The 18,251-nt window shown below is 36.0% G+C and overlaps 1 protein-coding gene and 1 long non-coding RNA gene across 24 annotated transcripts in view; one reads left to right on the top strand and one right to left on the bottom strand.

The window, feature by feature from the left end:
* The window catches only part of PLEKHA5 (pleckstrin homology domain containing A5), a 241,741-nt gene that overhangs the window by 204,430 nt on the left and 19,060 nt on the right, over positions 1-18,251 (top strand). For 10 of the 18 annotated variants that reach the window (XM_086713965.1, XM_086713963.1, XM_086713980.1 and 7 more), the window contains 5 exons: positions 9,531-9,632; positions 12,708-12,819; positions 14,350-14,396; positions 15,199-15,387; positions 16,228-16,345. In XM_086713965.1, coding sequence (XP_086570091.1) covers positions 9,531-9,632; positions 12,708-12,819; positions 14,350-14,396; positions 15,199-15,387; positions 16,228-16,345 — 568 coding nt within the window. The remainder of the gene's footprint in view (positions 1-9,530; positions 9,633-12,707; positions 12,820-14,349; positions 14,397-15,198; positions 15,388-16,227; positions 16,346-18,251) is intronic. The other 8 variants (XM_086713971.1, XM_086713968.1, XM_086713972.1 and 5 more) reach the window with 1 other exon arrangement.
* Positions 1-18,251, bottom strand: part of LOC147579292 (uncharacterized) — a 48,842-nt gene that overhangs the window by 29,665 nt on the left and 926 nt on the right. The window lies entirely within an intron of this gene.

The raw sequence follows: 18,251 nt of genomic DNA, 5'->3' as shown, positions 1-18,251 counted from the left end.
GACCGACTTCAGCTCAGGTCATGATTTCGCAGTTTGTGAGGTCAAGCCCCGCATCGTGCTCTGTGCTGACAGCTCAGAGCCTGGAGCCTGCTTCGGATTCTGTGTCTCCCCCTCTCTCTACTCCTCCCCTGCTCACACTCTGTGTCTCTCTGTCTCTCAATAATAAGTAAACATTAAAAAAAAAAAATTTTTTTTTTAAGTCTCTTGGGATTACCAAATCTAAAATTCTTAGAGTTTATAAATTGACTATTTTGAGTTTAAACCATCTGCTTTAGATCTTGTGATGGTTATCTCTAAACCTAGTAAGAACTCCTACCCAAGTGGCCTGTTGAAAGAAAAATCCTAGCAGAAGCCACCAGTTATAGAAAACTGCTAATATACCCTTGTCTATAAGGGTATATTCAGATAGGGAGGAGCTACCTTCTAAGAAGGTCCACAGAGGATCCTGAGAAACTTAACAGAAGTTAAGGGGGAGGGGAACATAACAAATTATGGGGGAGGGGAAGGGGGAAAAAAAAGTTAGGGAGGAAGGCAAACCATAAGAGACTCTTAAAAACTGAGAATAAACTGAGGGTTGATGGAAGGGGGGAGGGGAAGGTGGGTGATGGGCATTGAGGAGGGCAGCTGTTGGGATGAGCCCTGGGTGTTGTATGGAAACCAATTTGACAATAAATTTCATATTAAAAAATATATAAGAAGGTCCACAGACAGTGGCAGCTGGATGGCTCAGTCTATTAAGTGTCCAACTTCAGCTTAAGTCATGATTTCATGGTTGGTGAGTTCAAGCCCCACATCGGGCTCTCTGCTATCAGCACAGAGCATGCTTTGGAACCTCTGTCCCTCTCTCTCTCTCTCTCTGTATCCTCCCTCCCACACTCATGCTCTCTCTCTCTCAAAAATAAAATAAGCATTTAAAAAAAAAAAAAATGAAGGTCATCCATAGACAGTTATAGCTAAACTAAGAGAGGTCTAAGCTAACAAGATACCAGAATCTCAACATGGCTTCAGTTCTAAACACTAAATTAATATTCCAAACATGAGCAGTTTTTAAAGGAATATACCTTGATCATAAATATCAAAACATACTTTTTGTCATTCTTAAATACCTTATATTTAATATCCTATTCCTATCTGTTAAGTACTGTTATTTCCATTATTTCATTTGATTCTGTTATACTGTAATGTTCATAGACCCTTTGAGGGCACCTTGGTGGTTTAGTCAGTTAAGCGTCCGAATCTTCATTTTGGCTCAGGTCATGATCTCACGGTTTGTGGTATTGACCCCCACATCAGACTCCATGCTGACAGCTCAGGAGCCTGGTTGGGATTCTCTCTCTTCTTATCTTTCTCTCTGCCCCTCCCCTCTTGCACACACTCTCTCTGATAAGAAATAAAAAAGAATTTAATATCCTTTCAGTTGTGAACTCCTTGATATCAAAACCCTATCTCATTCATCTTTGTAGTCCTAGAATCCAGCACTGTAGGATGTGTGTTAACATTTTGATGATTGAACCAGATGACTTACTCAGTGTTACAGAGCTAATCAATGCTATGCCTAGAACTCAATCCCAGGTCTTCTCAACATAATCCCTGAAAACTTAAATCTACATAGATTTTTATAATATGGTCACAAAGGAAATTGTTGCACCTGAAATGTTGTCTACAAGGAAATAGTCCCTTAGTTAACCAGTGGTGGGTAGGATTTGGATAGGAAAGGGCAGTAAAGAGTAGTCCATGCAGGATAAAATGCCTTGAACCACAACACAGAGATAAGAAAGTAGGAGACGTGTTCTTCTACAAGAAATAGAAGTAACTGGGGGTGCCTGGGTGGCTCAGTCAGTTAAGTGTCCGACTTTGGCTCAGGTCATGATCTCACAGTTTGTGAGTTCAAGCCCCGCGTCGGGCTCTGTGCTGAAAGCTCAGAGCTTGGAGCCTGCTTTGGATTCTGTGTCTCCCCCTCTCTCTACTCCTCCCCTGCTCATGCTCTGTGTCTTTCTGTGTCTCAATAATAAATAAACATTAAAAAAAATTAAAAAAAAAAAGAAATAGAAGTAACTGACTGGAATAGAGGATCAGGAATATACCATTAGAAAGGGAAAATGGGGCTAAGCTGTCAATGCCAAGCTAATGAAAAACTCGGTATCTCTGTGGCAACCTGAATTGAATCAAAATGTAGTTGGAAACTATTTCATGATTTGGTATCTGTTTTAGAAAATTCTGAGGATGTACAGTGTTCAGTTGAATTGTTTTTTTTTTCCCTTACCAAATGGGTTTAGTAACTTAAATTTGATCAGTAGGCTTACAGTTTGCTTTATCTGAAGGTTAACTCCCAACTCTGATGGAAGTTTGTTAAAAATGTTTTAGTAGAGGGGCGCCTGGGTAGCTCAGTTGGGTAATCTTCTGACTTCAGCTCAGGTCACAATCTCATGGTCCGTGAGTTCGAGCCCTGTGTTGGGATCTGTGTTAACAGCTCAGAGCCTGGAGCCTGCTTCAGATTCTGTGTCTCCCTCTGTCTCTGCCCCTACCCCACTCGTGCTCTGTCTCTCTCTCTCTCAAAAGTAAATAATAAACATTAAAAAAATTGTTTTTAATGTTTTAGTAGACATTAATGATGTTGATTATCCCATTTTTCAGGTTGTTATTCCCTATAATCACTTTCCCAGTTTCTTTTTCTTTGTCTTCAGCGTTATTCATTGGTCATTACAAACCCTCAATATGTTCTTCTAAGACATGTCTTACTACACAGAATACAAACTATGTTACTTCTGCCTTTGTAAAGTTATTCATACTTGTAGCTCAAGACTACAAATGATGCCTAACATCATATTGGGCATATGGTTGACACTGGGTGGATGTTGATTAGATTTAAAATTGAATTACATTTGTGCTAGCAGAATCCCAAAGGATTCTTCTGATTCTTTTGCAGTTGATTGAGGTCATTGGTTCAAATCCAAGTCATGAGGTATAAAAGATACAAGAGGTATAACATTAATGCCTCCAAAGATGAAAGCTTTGATTCTGAGAACATCTTGTCCTCACCTGGTTGGCCATTTAAGTAGGTAAAACTAGGATTAACACAAGGCAAACATGTAAGGCAGTGTTCCTGTTATATTCTATTAAATTCTTGATATTGTATCTTCTTTCCGTAAGCCCCATCCAACAACCTTACAGTTTTAAGCACCTAGTGCCTCTGTGTTCTCACCTTGCTTTTACTTCTTTTTACTTAAGCCGGATTAGTGGCAAAGATTGTTACAACAATCAGTTATACTTGAAATTTTTCAATGTGTCACCATCTTCTTTTGGGATCATTTCTAGAAGCAGAAGTGAGAGAGTGTCAGTGAAGAATGAGACAGAAGGAGAAAAGCCTGTAAAGGTTTCACTACCGAGCTGGTTCCCACTGTCGTCAGCTGGGGTTTAATTCCACTGGGGACTGAGGAAATGAGCAGAATGCGTCAGAATTTTCTAGCAAAGTCTGGGAGACTGGGGTGTCTATCATGCATTGGTTGAAGTTGCCCCAGTGTCCTTAATTCACCCATACTTCCAAACTGCCTTAGCTTGCTTGCTGTGAGACACTAGCAGGCATGGAACTTAACATAGCTCCTTGAAATTGAGTGGGCAAAAGGGGTATGGTGTGGACTTCCGTAAACGTCCACTGCAGGCACCTCTCTTGGGGAATTTACATTAGGCCTTGTCTCCAAATGGAAGAGAAATATTCTTAGGTTTTATCAGTTCATCAGGTGCTTCTTACTCGACCTAGCAATTCAAGGAACCAGATATTTTGTGACTCATCCAATAATGGCAGCAAAATATATTTGTAATTGTTTCTCTCAATATATTACCTGGTTTGATCTTTAAGAAAAGCATGTGCAAAGTAAATATAATTATTATCTCCATTTATTTTCATTTTTATTATCTTCACTGCACAGATAAACTGAGGCTCATGGAAGCTAAATGACTTGCATAGATGACGTAACTAATAAGGGAAGAATCAACACCTCAATCAAGGACTTTTTAATTCTATGGCTTCTGTACCTTCTATTCTGCCTCACTATCTACGTGGTCACATAACTTGTAGTTTCTGGAACTTGGAATCAAATTTAGATTATATTAACTCAAAAATCTAAAATTGGAATTTCAGCCATCATAAGGGAGGTATAAAAGCCCCCCATTCATCCTAAATAATGCTGGTAGTTTATGCATTTACCCACTATGAAATAATACAGTATATAAATAATAATAATAACCATCATGAATATTTTTTGGAGCAGTTATTAAGGGCTTTACATGCACATAATCCCCATAACCCCTTGGAATGGGTACTCTTATTACTATGTTAAAAATGGAAAACTGAGACAGATTGCCCAGGCTTACAATGAGTAAGTAGTATGTATAGACTTCCATTAAACTGATTTGTGTTCTAAGCTGGATTCTAGCTAGGAGGAGGACCTTGAGTAAACAGATGTTAGATTCCAGTGGATATGCTAGATTCTAGGATTGTAAATTTACAGGGGCAGGGAAGCAGGACAAATGAACTGTCTTGGGGAGAAGCTTACACATTAAATACCTTCATATACTCATTCTCAATGTAATAAAGAGTTTCTGAGAATCATGGTTATAGTAAAGTGTAATTTTTTGTAGTAGTTCCATCAATATCCATGAATTGGTATGGAATACGTTTTGAAAGATTTTAAGGTAATTTCTGAATACTTGGTTATTTTATAATTAACAATATCCCCCCAAAAAGAGGTAGGCAGATATGATATGCCTCCTGATTTGCTGCAGTAGGAAGTACCCGACAACAATTGCAAGCTATTTTTAACGAACAATCAAATCTGAAGGTAGCAAGCGTTAGTGTGTAACCCACTATGAGTTTATAGGAAACAAAGCAAACAGAAGAGCATGCTAAGGAATCCCACAGGAATTCAGTTGGCAAAATGTAGAATACGTAAATTCTGCAGAGTAAGTGACCCAATCTCGTCCCCATATAAGTAACAAGGGAATAGAAGGGCACCTGGGTAGTTCAGTAGATTAAGTGTCCAACTTCGGCTCAGGTCAGATCATCGGGCTCTGTGCTGACAGCTCAGAGCCCGGAGCCTGCTTCACGTTCTGTGTCTTCCTGTCTCTCTGGACCTATCCCACTTGCACTGTGTCTCTCTCTCTTTCTCAAAAATAAATAAACATTAAAAAAAAATTTTTTTTTAAATAAGTAGTAAGGGGGGCACCTGGGTGGCTCAGTCGGTTGAGCATCCAACTTCGGCTCAGGTCATGATCTCACAGTCCGTGAGTTTGAGCCCCGCGTCGGGCTCTGTGCTGACAGCTCAGAGCCTGGAGCCTGCTTCGGATTCTGTGTCTCCCTCTCTGCTCCTCCCCTGCTCATGTTCTGTCTCTCCGTCTGTCTCAAAAATAAATAAAAACATTTAAAAAAATTTTTTTAAATAAGTAGTAAGGGAATAGAGAGAACAGGGGAAATTGTTTTTAAGGAATTTTTTAAGGAATGCATATTAATGATTTTAAAAGTAAGAATTTCCATGTTTTTTTTTTTTCATTTTGGTTTCTTTTCTTTAGAAATACATACTGCAGTGTTTATAAATGAAATGACATGATGCTTGGTGTTTTCTTTAAAATAATCCCACAAAGGTAGAATATGAGTACTATAGATGAAACCAGACTGGCCCTATATCCATAACTGTTGAATTTGGAGTGGGCCCTACTTTTGTGTGTATTTGGACATTGTGTATGTGTGGAAAAGGTTGCAAGAAACCCATGAAAATGCTAACAGAAGTGTAGCACAATAATAGGTATTTTTTTCTTTTTCTTTCCCTATTTACTAGCTTTTCTACATTTATAATGATACAAATTTATTACATTTCAAATTTGTACAGTAAACACTAACCACTTCTTTCAGATGGAATTTATTTCAAAGAGATTAGAAGAGAAACTACAGATACAAGTTAAAGATTATAAATAAAGATTACACATTTATTTGTATGTAGCATATTGTGTAACTGTTCCCATGGGTGGATTTGGTTATAAATTATGATTGATTCTGGACAAGAAAAGGTGGGGTGCCTGGCTGGCTCAGTCAGTAGGGCATGCAACTCTTGATCTCGGGGTTTTGAGTTCGAGCTGAGCCCCACATTGCGTGTAGAGAGATTACTTAAAAATAAGATCTTGAAAGAAAGAGGAAAGATCTTATTACGTTAAAAACTTGGAAATGAATCATTAGTCCTATTACTTTCTTAATAAAGATAAAAATGTGTAATTACCATAGTTCCATTTTAAATATTAAAATCCTCATTTTTGGTAGTCTGGCATTTCATTACATCTGAGTGCTGCAGACCTACTTGAAGGTTTTCCCCCATAGTGTAGACAATAAAGAAGTCACCGCGATTAAAAGTTACTTGTTCCACATCCTAAAGTTAGACTAAGTCAAATTTTTGAGAAGTCTTCTGCCATCCCTGTAACAATCTTTTTTTTAAAAAAACATACTTTTTTTTTTTTTTACCTTTGTTAGAGTGTAACATATTGCCAGAAAATTACACAATTTATGTGCACAGATATGGCTGACATCCATATCAAGATACTGAATTTTACTAGCACACCAGAAGCTCCCTTTCCAGCGACTGCTTCCCTAGAACACCGCTACCTGACTTTTAAACTATATGTTAGCTTTTTGCTTATTTTTGAACTTTAAAAGGATGGGATATACTGTATATGCTCTTTGGCTTCTTTTAACATTGTGACAGTCATCCGTATGGTTTGTAGACTGCAAAATTTCATTCATTCTCTTAACTGTATATAGCATGAAACTCCACATTTTTATCAAAAGCACTGTTTCCTGGGGCGCCTGGGTGGCTCAGTCAGTTGAGTGTCCGACTTCGGCTCAGGTCATGATCTCAAGGTCTGTGAGTTCGAGCCCCACGTCGGGCTCTGTACTGACAGCTCAGAGCCTGGAGCCTGCTTCCGATTCTGTGTCTCCCTCTCTCTCTCCCCCTTCCCTGCTCATGCTTTGTCTCTCTCTGTCTCAAAAATAAATAAAAACATTAAAAAAATTAAAAAAAAAGCACTGTTTCCTGACTTAATGCCTGTGATTTTAAGATAATTGTATGTTTAAAAGTCATTACCCCTTTTAATTGCTTTGTCATACAAGTATATTCTTGACCAAAAAAAAAAAAAACAAAAAAACTTGTGTAATCCATTAAATTCTTTAATGAAATGCTCAGCCAGGTATTGGGAGAAACTGATGTTATTCCAGTGCTGCCCCTTTTTTTGCCATCCACTGTTGATTTGTGTTCTGCCCATGCATAATCATGTTTGAGGAGCCCAGAGGTGAAGGCAGAAGCAGGTAATCCCCGGAGGATTATGGGATTTAGTCCAAATGTTAGAGTGCACTTTCCAGGCTAGAAAAATTGAAAGTATATTGAGTTTCTTCACCCTTAAAATAATTTCTAGCTCTTAGTCTGTAGCTCTAGATTATGTGTTTCCATAAGAAAGACAAGGATTCTTACCATACTAAAATGTTCTGACATTTAGATGCCTCTATAGCCTTTGGATCCACCGTGAAACTGGCTTTTCTACAAAAGAGGTCAGGTGTTAGCCTGGCAATGCCATCTGTACTTAATTACTGGGCGCCATTGGGTCTGTCAGCTTCATTTTACCCTCCCTGTGAAGCCTTCAAAGGCCCACTATTTAAATTTGTAATTTTTGTGATGTACACAAATTAGAAGATGTCTAAAAGCAAAGTTTATTAAAGGAGATCAATATCCTTATTTATTCAGTTAAAAATAGTTTGCTGAAGCCAAGTAAGACGACTAGCATTTACGCAATATAGATGACATAAAAATCGTTAGTCCTTTATCACTTTGCCTTTTAAAAATTTTATTAATTGTGAAATCAGACTCCCTAAATTATCTATATAATAAAGAGATGATTAAAAAAAAAAATCTCCAGTGGTGGCACACTTGGGTGGCTCAGTTAGTTAAGCATTTTTAATTTCTTGATTTCACCTCAGGTTATGATCACACAGTTCATGAGCCCCGCGTCGGGGTCTGGGCTGACAGCACAGAACCTGCTTGGGATTCTGTCCCTTCCCTGCTTACGTGGACACTCTCTCTGTCAAAATAAATAAAATAAAGCTTTAAAAAGAAAATCTCCAGTGGTTTTTTTTTGTTTTTTTTTTTTTTTTTTTACTTTTTAAAAAATATAATTCATTGTAAAACCTGCTTAAGGAAATATCTTAGATTCAAAAAGCAATTATTCCAAATGGCCATATTCTAACACTCATTTTAATTTTTAAAAGTGTGTACCTTGAATAATTTTTCATTACCTGCATTTTTAAAAGTGATTTTAAGCTAGTTGCACAGTATGAAAAGTAAAATAACTCTTTAAAAGAGAACCTTTACAAATAAACTGTTAAGATTATTGTGTATCATGTGTCAACTATTCTTCAATTTAAAAAATCCTTTTTGGGGTGCCTGGGTGGCCCAGTCATTTAAGCTCTCAACTTGATTTTGGCTCAGGTCATGATCTCTCAGTTGTGAGATCAAGTCCCTCATTGGGTTCCACACTGAGTGTGGAGCCTGCTTGGGGTTCTCTGTCTCTGCCCCTCTCCTGTTCACACATGCTCACTTGCGCGTGCGCTCGCTCTCTCTCTCAAATAAACATTTAAAAAAAAAAAAAACTCTTAAAATTATTTTCAGTACCCTTTCCTCCACACTCAGTATCTTCTTGCCTTATCCCAAGACTGTTGCTATTGTTAAACTGACATTTCCCAGGGCGGCTTCATTCAGCACAGTTCAGGGCAAGAAATCTCTGGTCATGAAAGGTTCTTAGACAAGAGTTACTAATTCATTTTATAACAGTGTTCAGCATGTATGTGTTGGTTGTGTTACATGTGCCAACACCACACTAATACTAATGATAAAACTGGTCAAAGCCCCTGTCTTTATCAATTTGTTGACTTCATACCGCTCTGAAATGTCTGAAGAGTAATTACAACCCATAGAAGAATACTTGCACTCCCGTAGAATAGAGTTCTGAAACAATGAAATGATGACGTATTTTTGACATCCTGTATTAGATGACAGGTGGTTAAAGACCAAATGTGAAAAACCTCTCTGATTTTAGGGTTGGTGATTTTTTTTCCAAAGGAGAAAAGAGTAGGTGGGTAGCATATATGTTGAGTCTCTGTGGGCAGGATTCACTGACTTGTTTAGTTAGCTGAGTTAGGTTTATTACATTACTGTAAATTTATTACAAGTAAAGGTACGTTAGGCTTCTGGTATGATTGAAAATCCAACATGCTAAAATACAACCTACTTGGTATTTTTATTTATGGAGAAATTTTAATCAGGGCAGTTAAGAAAGTGCTTTAAAACAGTAAAGGAAAGGGAAAATGAATTACAAAAGTTTTTCTTTCACCCAGTATAAACTTACACAATTTTCTAAAATCTAGAAAGCTTGCCATTGCAGTGATAACAATACAAAAGCACATTTTCCCTATTAAAGTAATTAAAGCTCTTTGATTTTAGGAACTGGAACGAGCATGGAGAGAGTATGATAAGTTAGAATATGATGTGACTGTTACCAGGAACCAGATGCAAGAACAGCTAGATCGCCTTGGTGAAGTTCAGGTACAGAAGTGAATGTCTTTTTGCATTGTCTCAACTGGTTTTGACTGGTACTGTATACCTTGTTATCCATGCATGCCCTTAACAGTTTTTACATTACTGGCCACCTAAGACCTGGGTTTTAATACTTTCAATAATAGGACTCTTAATATCCCACAAAGTAGCCCATCTCTCATTGTTCAAAAGTTCTTTATTCTGTTGGGTACATGGTGTGATCCCTGTCATGTTTTGCGCTCCTAGCTAACTATATGGAAGTTAGTATTAAAGTGTTGAATTAAATGGATTTATCAAATAAAGGGTAATTTGTGTCTTATAAAACTTATTCTAATCTGGAGCACCTGGCTGGTTCAGTCAGAAGAGCATGCAACTCTTGATCTCGGGGTTATAAGTTCAAGCCCCAACACTGGGTGTAGAGATTACTTAAAAATAAAAAAATAAAAATGTATTCTAATCCATTCTATATTAAATGTCTCTTTCTTATCAAACTGTATTTAGCCTATAGACTTTTGGTATATTATTGAATGGGGAAAGATGCAGCACCATTTAGCATAAACAATCAGATCTGGAATCAGGTTCCAGGTGTTAATTTTCTAGTCTATAAAATGGAACAATAATACCTGTCTTAAAGTGTTGTTCTGAGAAGTGGAGATAATATACGTTTAAGAAAATAATAAAAGTCACTTCATGTTTGTGACCCTATGTAAATTTGGTCATCTGCATTGGAAACTGTGGACTCAACAGACAAGTCAATACAAGGAGTAAAGGTTAGTAAAGTTTACTTGGAGAAAACCAACTGTCCTCCATCTTTGCTGTTCAGTATAGTAACCACTGGCCACATGCAGTTGTTGGGCAATTGAAATGTTGCCAGTATGCCTGAGAAAGAACTTACCCATGGGTCAGCAAACTTTTTCTGTATAAGGCCAGATATTAAAATATTGTAGATGTTGCAGGTATATACATTTTGTCACATAATCTTGGATGGTTTTGTTTTTGAGAATGAGAAATTTTTAAATGAGAAAATTCATTTTTAGCTTTCAGGCCAAAGTAGTTTAACTTGATTTAACTTGACAAAAACATTCATCATGAAAATGTAATTTCTATGTTATAGGACATAAATGGAGAAGTGGAATTGGTATACCATGTTCATGGATGGCATGCTTTAACATTATCTCAGTAAAAATTCTTCCTATAAACTCAAATGCTGTCCTAACCAAATTTCATCCAGAAATTTTTGAAAAAATTAACAAAATGGTTCTCATATTTTAAAGGTATAATAAAAGCCACAATAGTTATTGTTTTGAAAATATAAAGAACTACAAGGCACACTCTATGAGAGATAACATTGCACATAGACCAGTTACATGACAACTCTGCACTTCAGTTTTCATGACTATAAAATAATAGTGCCTACCTCTATCGGGTTATTATAATGGCTAATATGTTGATATTTTTGAAGCACTTAAAATAGTATTAGGCATATAAAACATACTGATAAGTGTTTATTAAATAAGTAAACAGAGTGCCTGCCTGGCTCTGTCGGTAGAGCAGGCAACTCTTGATCTCAAGGTTGTGAGTTCAAGCCCCAGGTTGAGCATAGAACCTACTTTTTAAAAAGTAATAAGTCAGTAAGAAGACAATGGCTTAAACAAAAAGATGGCATACTAGGGAGAAGTATTGTTGACCACTGATTCAACAAAAGTTACTATTTAGATCTCCAAGGAATTTTCTTCTTGGTTTGGAAAAGCAATACATTAGAAAAATGGATGAGGAATATGACCAGCTTTAATCTATAGAAAGTGAAACTCAGATTGCTAACAAGTGTTTGAATATTGTTTGCACCAGTAATCAGATAAATGAGAAATAATACAAAAATGAGACTTTCATTGTATACTTTTCAGATAGGCTATATATTTTTTTTAATCACTGCAAAAATAATATATATTCTATATAGGACATGTGCACATATCTGGTTTTTATAACTGAAATTCACTCCCTAGAAGTCTATGTCAGTATTCACATCTCTGGGTTGTCATTGTGTTTGGCTCTTGTGTGAATATTTCCTTCATTTACTCTGATGCTTCCAGCCCTGTAGCTTAGAAAACTGGATAACTAAGGTTGTGTAGTGCCTTTTTGAAGCAGCATTAGTACATAGTCTTTACAGTTATAGACTTTGAAAGCATGTTTTCACCCCTTGGAGGACTTTTTAGCTTACTAATGAAACATACTGATTTTATTCTCATATCTATGATTGTCAAAAACATATTAAGTGAAAAAAAAATTTTTTGGTAACTGTGACAGTACTACTTTCATTGCCCTTTTTTAAAAAAAAATAAATTGGGGCGCCTGGGTGGCGCAGTCGGTTAAGCGTCCGACTTCAGCCAGGTCACGATCTCGTGGTCCGTGGGTTCGAGCCCCGCGTCGGGCTCTGGGCTGATGGCTCAGAGCCTGGAGCCTGTTTCCGATTCTGTGTCTCCCTCTCTCTCTGCCCCTCCCCCGTTCATGCTCTGTCTCTCCTGTCCCAAAAATAAATAAATGTTGAAAAAAAAAATTTTTTTTTTAAATAATAATAAATAAAAAAATAAAAAAAATAAATTTACATTCCAAAAAAGCATAATTCTTTTTATCAGAAGTATTGATAAAGTCATAGAGTTCTATTAGAATCTTACTTTCAGTAAGACCAATAATACCAATATGATCTTATTTTCTAGAATTTCTAGTACTTAGGAAACTAGTATACTTCCCATTTTTTTTCTTCTCCTTTAAATTTTTTTTTTTTTAATTTGGGTTTTGTGAGTTTCTACTTTATTTTGTTTTCTTTTTTTTTCCCCCCATGTTTTAGTCTCTTGTGATCAGCAGTAATGCAAGGCAAAGCTTATTGAAAAGAAGTGAAATAATGCACTTAGGTCTGAGAAACTGAATTTTTTTTTTCGACTTTTATCTTTGCCACAAAAGTTGCAAAATTGGGAGAGTTCGTAGTCTTCAAAACTTAATCTACTGCAGTTCTCATTTTTTAAAATATATACTTAGTTTAGTTTACAACTTTATTTTTTCCTGTATGTGATCTCTTTTTACTGATAGACTGAATCAGCAGGAATTCAGCGTGCACAGATTCAGAAAGAACTTTGGAGAATTCAAGATGTCATGGAAGGACTGAGTAAACACAAACAGCAAAGAGGCACTACAGAAACAGGTAAATTAGCTTTGTGTTTTATTCTGCAGTAATTGACCATAATATTATATCTAAATGAAGTGACACAGGGCATCTGGCTGGCTCATTTAGAAAAGTATACAACTCTTGATCTCAGGGTTATGAGTTTGGGCCCCTCATTGCGTGTAGAAATTTCTTTAAAATAAATAAATAAACTTTTTTAAAAAATAAATGGAATGATACATAGAATTGGGTTTCTTTTGTTAATGGACTTTTGACATCAGAAAACAGGCACTCCTGTAACATTGAGTCAGTACACAAGTTTAGATGGTAAAAAGCAAAAGTTCTGGCAACCTCACCCACAACAAAAATAAATTACTGTTTTATGTATTTAATTATACACACACAAAATGTTTTGCTTTTAGGAATTTTTTTTCCCCACAACAAAAAATGGAATCATACTATACTTATTTTTCAACAATTTGGTTTCTTTCTCCTTAACAGTACAATGCAGTAATAGCTGTGTAAGAATTCATTGTATAGATGAATTATAATATGTCCATTTCTGTGTTTTTGGACATATAGTTTGTTTCCAGGTTTTGAGTTTGTTTGTTTGTTTTCTATCATAAGCCATGCTGTAATGAACATTACTGTATATATGACTAAACACACATGCTAGTACTTATGGATTAGAAGAAGTGGGAAATGAGCACACATCTTCCATTTTGATAGTCACTGCCAGATTGCCCTCTTAAAAAATGGTACTGACTTATATTTACATCAACAGTACTTCAGAAAACCCATTTCCCTGTACTCTTACTTAAACTAGATATTTTAGGGGCACTTGGATGGCTCAGTCAGTTAAGTGTCTGACTCATGATTTTGGCTCAGGTTTGGCTCATGATCTCACATTGCGTCAGGCTCAACACTGACATCATGGAGGCTGCTTGGGATTCTTTCTGTCTCTCTCTCTCTGCCCCTCCACCATGCCTCTCTCTCAAAAATAAGTAAACTTAAAGGCGCCTGGGTCGCTCAGTCGACTGACCATCTACCTTTGGCTCAGGTCATGATCCCACAGTTTGTGAATTCAAGTCCGGTATTAATGAGTTCGATCCTCGCATTGGACTTACTGCTGTCAACACAGAGCCCACTTCAAATGTTCTGTCCTCCCCCACTCACACACTCTCTCTCTCTCTCTCAAAAATAGTAACAAAAATAAATAATAAATCAACTTAAAAAATAAAAATAAACTAGATATTTTAACTTGTATTTTTTAATGTAATTGGCTTCCAATTCTGAAAACATTAATAAATGAGGGGTTAGAACTGAAAGCTTCAGTTAAAATAAGTCAAATGGGGACGCCCAGCTGGCTCAGTCTGTATAGTATGTGATTCTTAATCTCGGGATTTGTTAGTTCAAGCCCTATGTCTGCTGTAGAGACTACTTAACAATGGAATTTTTAGAAAAAATAAAATAAATGAAATTACTCCTTTTTTATGTGGATTTAAAAGATATATTTAATATATCTTAAACTTATTTAATATAAGTTATGTTTTATAATTTTTTTAATAGGTATGGCAGGATCAAAGCCTTTCTCAACAGTTAAGTACAAAAACGAGGTAAGTTTGGATTGTTTGTTTATCTCTAAATTATTTTAAATGTGTAAAACATGAATTGGAATTTAATTGTCTTTTCTTCATAACAAAAATGTTTCCTAAATATATTTAAGTTATTGTTTTAATCTTGAAATTTCGCTGTTTCAGTAATTTGATCCTTCTAACAGATGGCAATTTTTCCTCCCTTAATGCAAAAAAAAAAAAAAAAATCATTATTTTTCATTTATGTTAGAACTTTAACATTGTCATACTTTTTCTAATATAAGTAATTTGAATATTTATCATTGTGTCTTATTCTTGGTAAAATTTATAGGATGATTGATAGATAAGTTTGCTGTGTGTTGTGCATACCATAAAGAAATTACAACTACAAAGAGATACTGTCAACCTAACTGAAAGCATTTGTGGTCTTGAATTTTATATTAAAACCAAACAAAAAGAAGTTTATTTTTTCCCTTAAAAATTACAAAAACAAATAGGCAATAAGATTTTTTAATTAATTATTTTCTTCTACTTTTAAAGTGAAACACTGTAGTCTCACATCTGTTTTGATTTTTAGCTTCAGATTAAAGCTAACCTGAATGTTACAGGAAAAAATTAGATAAAACTATTTTTTTAAGACCCAGTTACTGGCTATCATAAACATTCTTTATTTTACTTTTCAGTATGAGACTGACTTTTGGCTTGGCAGTGTCCCTTTAATTATCTTAAAGTGATTTTTAAGTTAACTTACCATTGCAAAGAATTTAGATATACTTAATTCAATATGCTTATCTAAATAAGGTGACTATTCTACAATCTTTAGGAAGAGGAAGTAGTCCCACCTCGTCCTCCACTTCCTCGGTCCTATGACTTTACAGAGCAGCCTCCCATAATCCCCCCTCTGCCCAGTGATAGCAGCTCCTTGCTCTGTTATAGCAGGGGCCCAGTCCATCTGCCTGAAGAAAAGAAGATTCATCAAGTTCAAGGATATCCAAGAAATGGATCTCACTGTGTAAGTGGCTTCAATAGCCACAGAATAATCAATCATGTACATGCCCTCTCATTTTTGAAAGTTAATTTATTTTACACTCAAACTTTTTTTTTGTTATAACCCCACTTTTAGCCAGTGCTTTTTTGTTTGTTTGTTTTTTGTTTGTATTTAATGTTATTATCTGTGTTTTTCCTGTTTTGGTTTTGCCATTCTCATTTCTTAATGTTTTTATAATTTTAATACTTCATAATTTCATATTTCTAATGCTTTTGCAAAGTGGTTACTTTACATTTGTCTAAGACGTCTTATTTTAAATATACCATTTCAGGATATTAGAGACAAAATAATATATTTAGATCAGAAGGAAGCAAGAATGAAAAAGATCATTCTAGGAATGATAAAAGGGTTGGGATATGGGCCATTCCATCTAGGAAAACTATTAGAGGATATGGACATTGCCAAGGAGAAACATTCATTATCCACGGAAGCTGAAAATAAGAGGTTTGGGGTTAAATAAATGTAAAATGTGGTAAGCTAGAAGAGAAGTAGGAAGGTAGGGAATAGGGCCAATTGAGTTAATATGATATAATTATTTTCAGATTTCAGTTTTACTATGATAAAAAATATTCTGACTTTGTCCCTAAGAGGAATATTTTTAATTTAAAAGCCAAAACTTTTACTGATTAAAATATTTCAGATTTTTTTCCACCTAAGCTGTAACATATATGTCAGTTGTGCTTGTCCCCAATATAGCTGGCTGAGACTTTTAGTTTTCAAAGTTTGATTTGAGGTAAGCATTTTAAAAGAAACTTGTAGCAATTTTTTTTCTTTTGTTTTAAAATTGCACATCTTCTTTTCAAGGGTCCGGATTATAGACTCTACAAGAGTGAACCAGAGTTAACAACAGTGGCAGAAGTTGATGAGTCTAATGGAGAAGAAAAATCAGAACCTGTTTCAGAAATGGAAACTTCTGTTAAAGGTCAGCATTAGGATATGTTTTATCTCCTGTGTTTTTCAGACATTTTAGCAATAAGCTCAGTGTACATGTTGGCCCAATACATAGACAAATCCATAGTCCCTTATCTGAAACCTTTGGAATCTGATGAGCTTCTGAATTCAGAAATTTCAGGTATTAGGAAGGTAACATGACCCATATGTAAACCATATATTACATGTCATTTCAGCTAGGCATGAGGCAGCATCCTCTTTTGAAATCAATTAACATTCCTGGAATATTCATCCTAAGTGGGATAAAGACTAAAAAGGTTCATATGCCAAACTTTTGAAAAGTTTTCCATTTCCTGAGAATTGGGGAGAGGGAGGTTTTAGGTTTTTTCTGTTTCAGAATTATACATAAAGGATTAAGGGCTGAGGGACACCTGGCTGACTCAGTCAGTAGAGCCTGTGACACTTGATCTCAGGGTCGTGAGTTGGAGCCCCACATCGGGCATAAAGTTTACTTAACAAATAAATAAACTAAAAAACAAATTCCATGAAATAATACTACTATGGGTGTACTCTGATTTTTATATTGTATTTCATTTTTACCAGAAACTAATCTCTACACCCAACGTTGGGGTTGTTAGTTCAACCCTGAGATCAAGAGTTGCACACTCTTCCAACTGAGCCAGACTTTTTTTCTTTTTTTAATGCTGGTCATTAGTCAGTGTTGTGAAGAAAAAGGATAGAGGAGGCACTATTCAAGATTAAAAGGTAGAAAAGCCCAGATACAACAGCAATACTTAACCTTGATTGGATTGTGGTTTAAAAAAAAGTCTCAATCGGGGCGCCTGGGTGGCTCAGTCAGTTGAGCATGTTCCCATCCCCACCCCACCCAGCTTGCACTTTCTCTCTCTCCCTCAAATAAATAAATAAATAAATACTATATATTTTTTAATAATAAAAAAAATTTTAAGTCTCTAAAGACGTTCTTGGGACAATTATGGAAACTTAAATATGTTCTGGAGATTATTGACAGTTAAGTGAAATTGTGGTTGTATAGGAGAATGTGTAAATGGTTCACCAAAATTTGTGTGTGTGTGTGTGTTCACATACAGTTGACTTGAACAACACAAGTTTCAACTATGAGGGTCTACTTAAATGCAGATTTTTTTTCAATAAATGCAGTATAGTACTATAAATGTATTTTCCATATGGTTTTCTTTTAAAAACATTTTTTTAACATTTATTCATTTTTTTTTGAGAGACAGAAAGAGAGCACAAGCAGGGGAGGGGCAGAGAGAGGGGGAGACACAGAATCCGAAGCAGGCTCCAGGCTCTGTGCTGTCAGCACAGAGCCCAGTGCAGGGCTTGAGCTCATGAAACGCAAGATCATGACCTGAGCCGAAGTCGGATGCTTAACCAACCGAGCCACCCAGGCACCCCCCCCATTTGGTTTTCTTCATACGGTTTTCTTTTTCCTAGCTTACTTTATTGTAAGGATACAGTATATAACACATGTACCATACAGAATAATGTGTTAATTGTCTGGTCACCAGTAGGCTGTTAGTAGCTAAGATTTTTAGTAATTAAAAATTATATGCAGGGACACCTGTCTGGCAGTCTGTAGAGTATGTGACTCTTGATCTTGGGGTCGTGAGTTCAAGCCTCACATTGGACAGCCCCATGCTATTAGTGTGGAGCCTGATGCAGGGCTGGAGGTCACCAGCTGTGAGATCATGACCTGAGCCAAATTCAAGAGTCTGACGCTTAACCAACTGAGCCACCCAGGTGCCCCAATGGTGCATATTATTATAAATACACAGGAAATATTAAACTGCAAACAAATGTTTTAGCAGTATAGCTAACTAGATGCCCTGGCCAATCCTCCTATTCCTATAGAAAGTGATTCTAATTGCTGGGTGATACCATTCTAAATTTTTTTG

Source organism: Puma concolor, chromosome B4 (genome assembly GCF_028749965.1).
Source record: "Puma concolor isolate L17-30 chromosome B4, mPumCon1.1.hap2, whole genome shotgun sequence".
In the NCBI taxonomy this organism is placed as follows: domain Eukaryota; kingdom Metazoa; phylum Chordata; class Mammalia; order Carnivora; family Felidae; genus Puma; species Puma concolor.
This window is presented reverse-complemented; position numbering and strand designations above follow the sequence as displayed.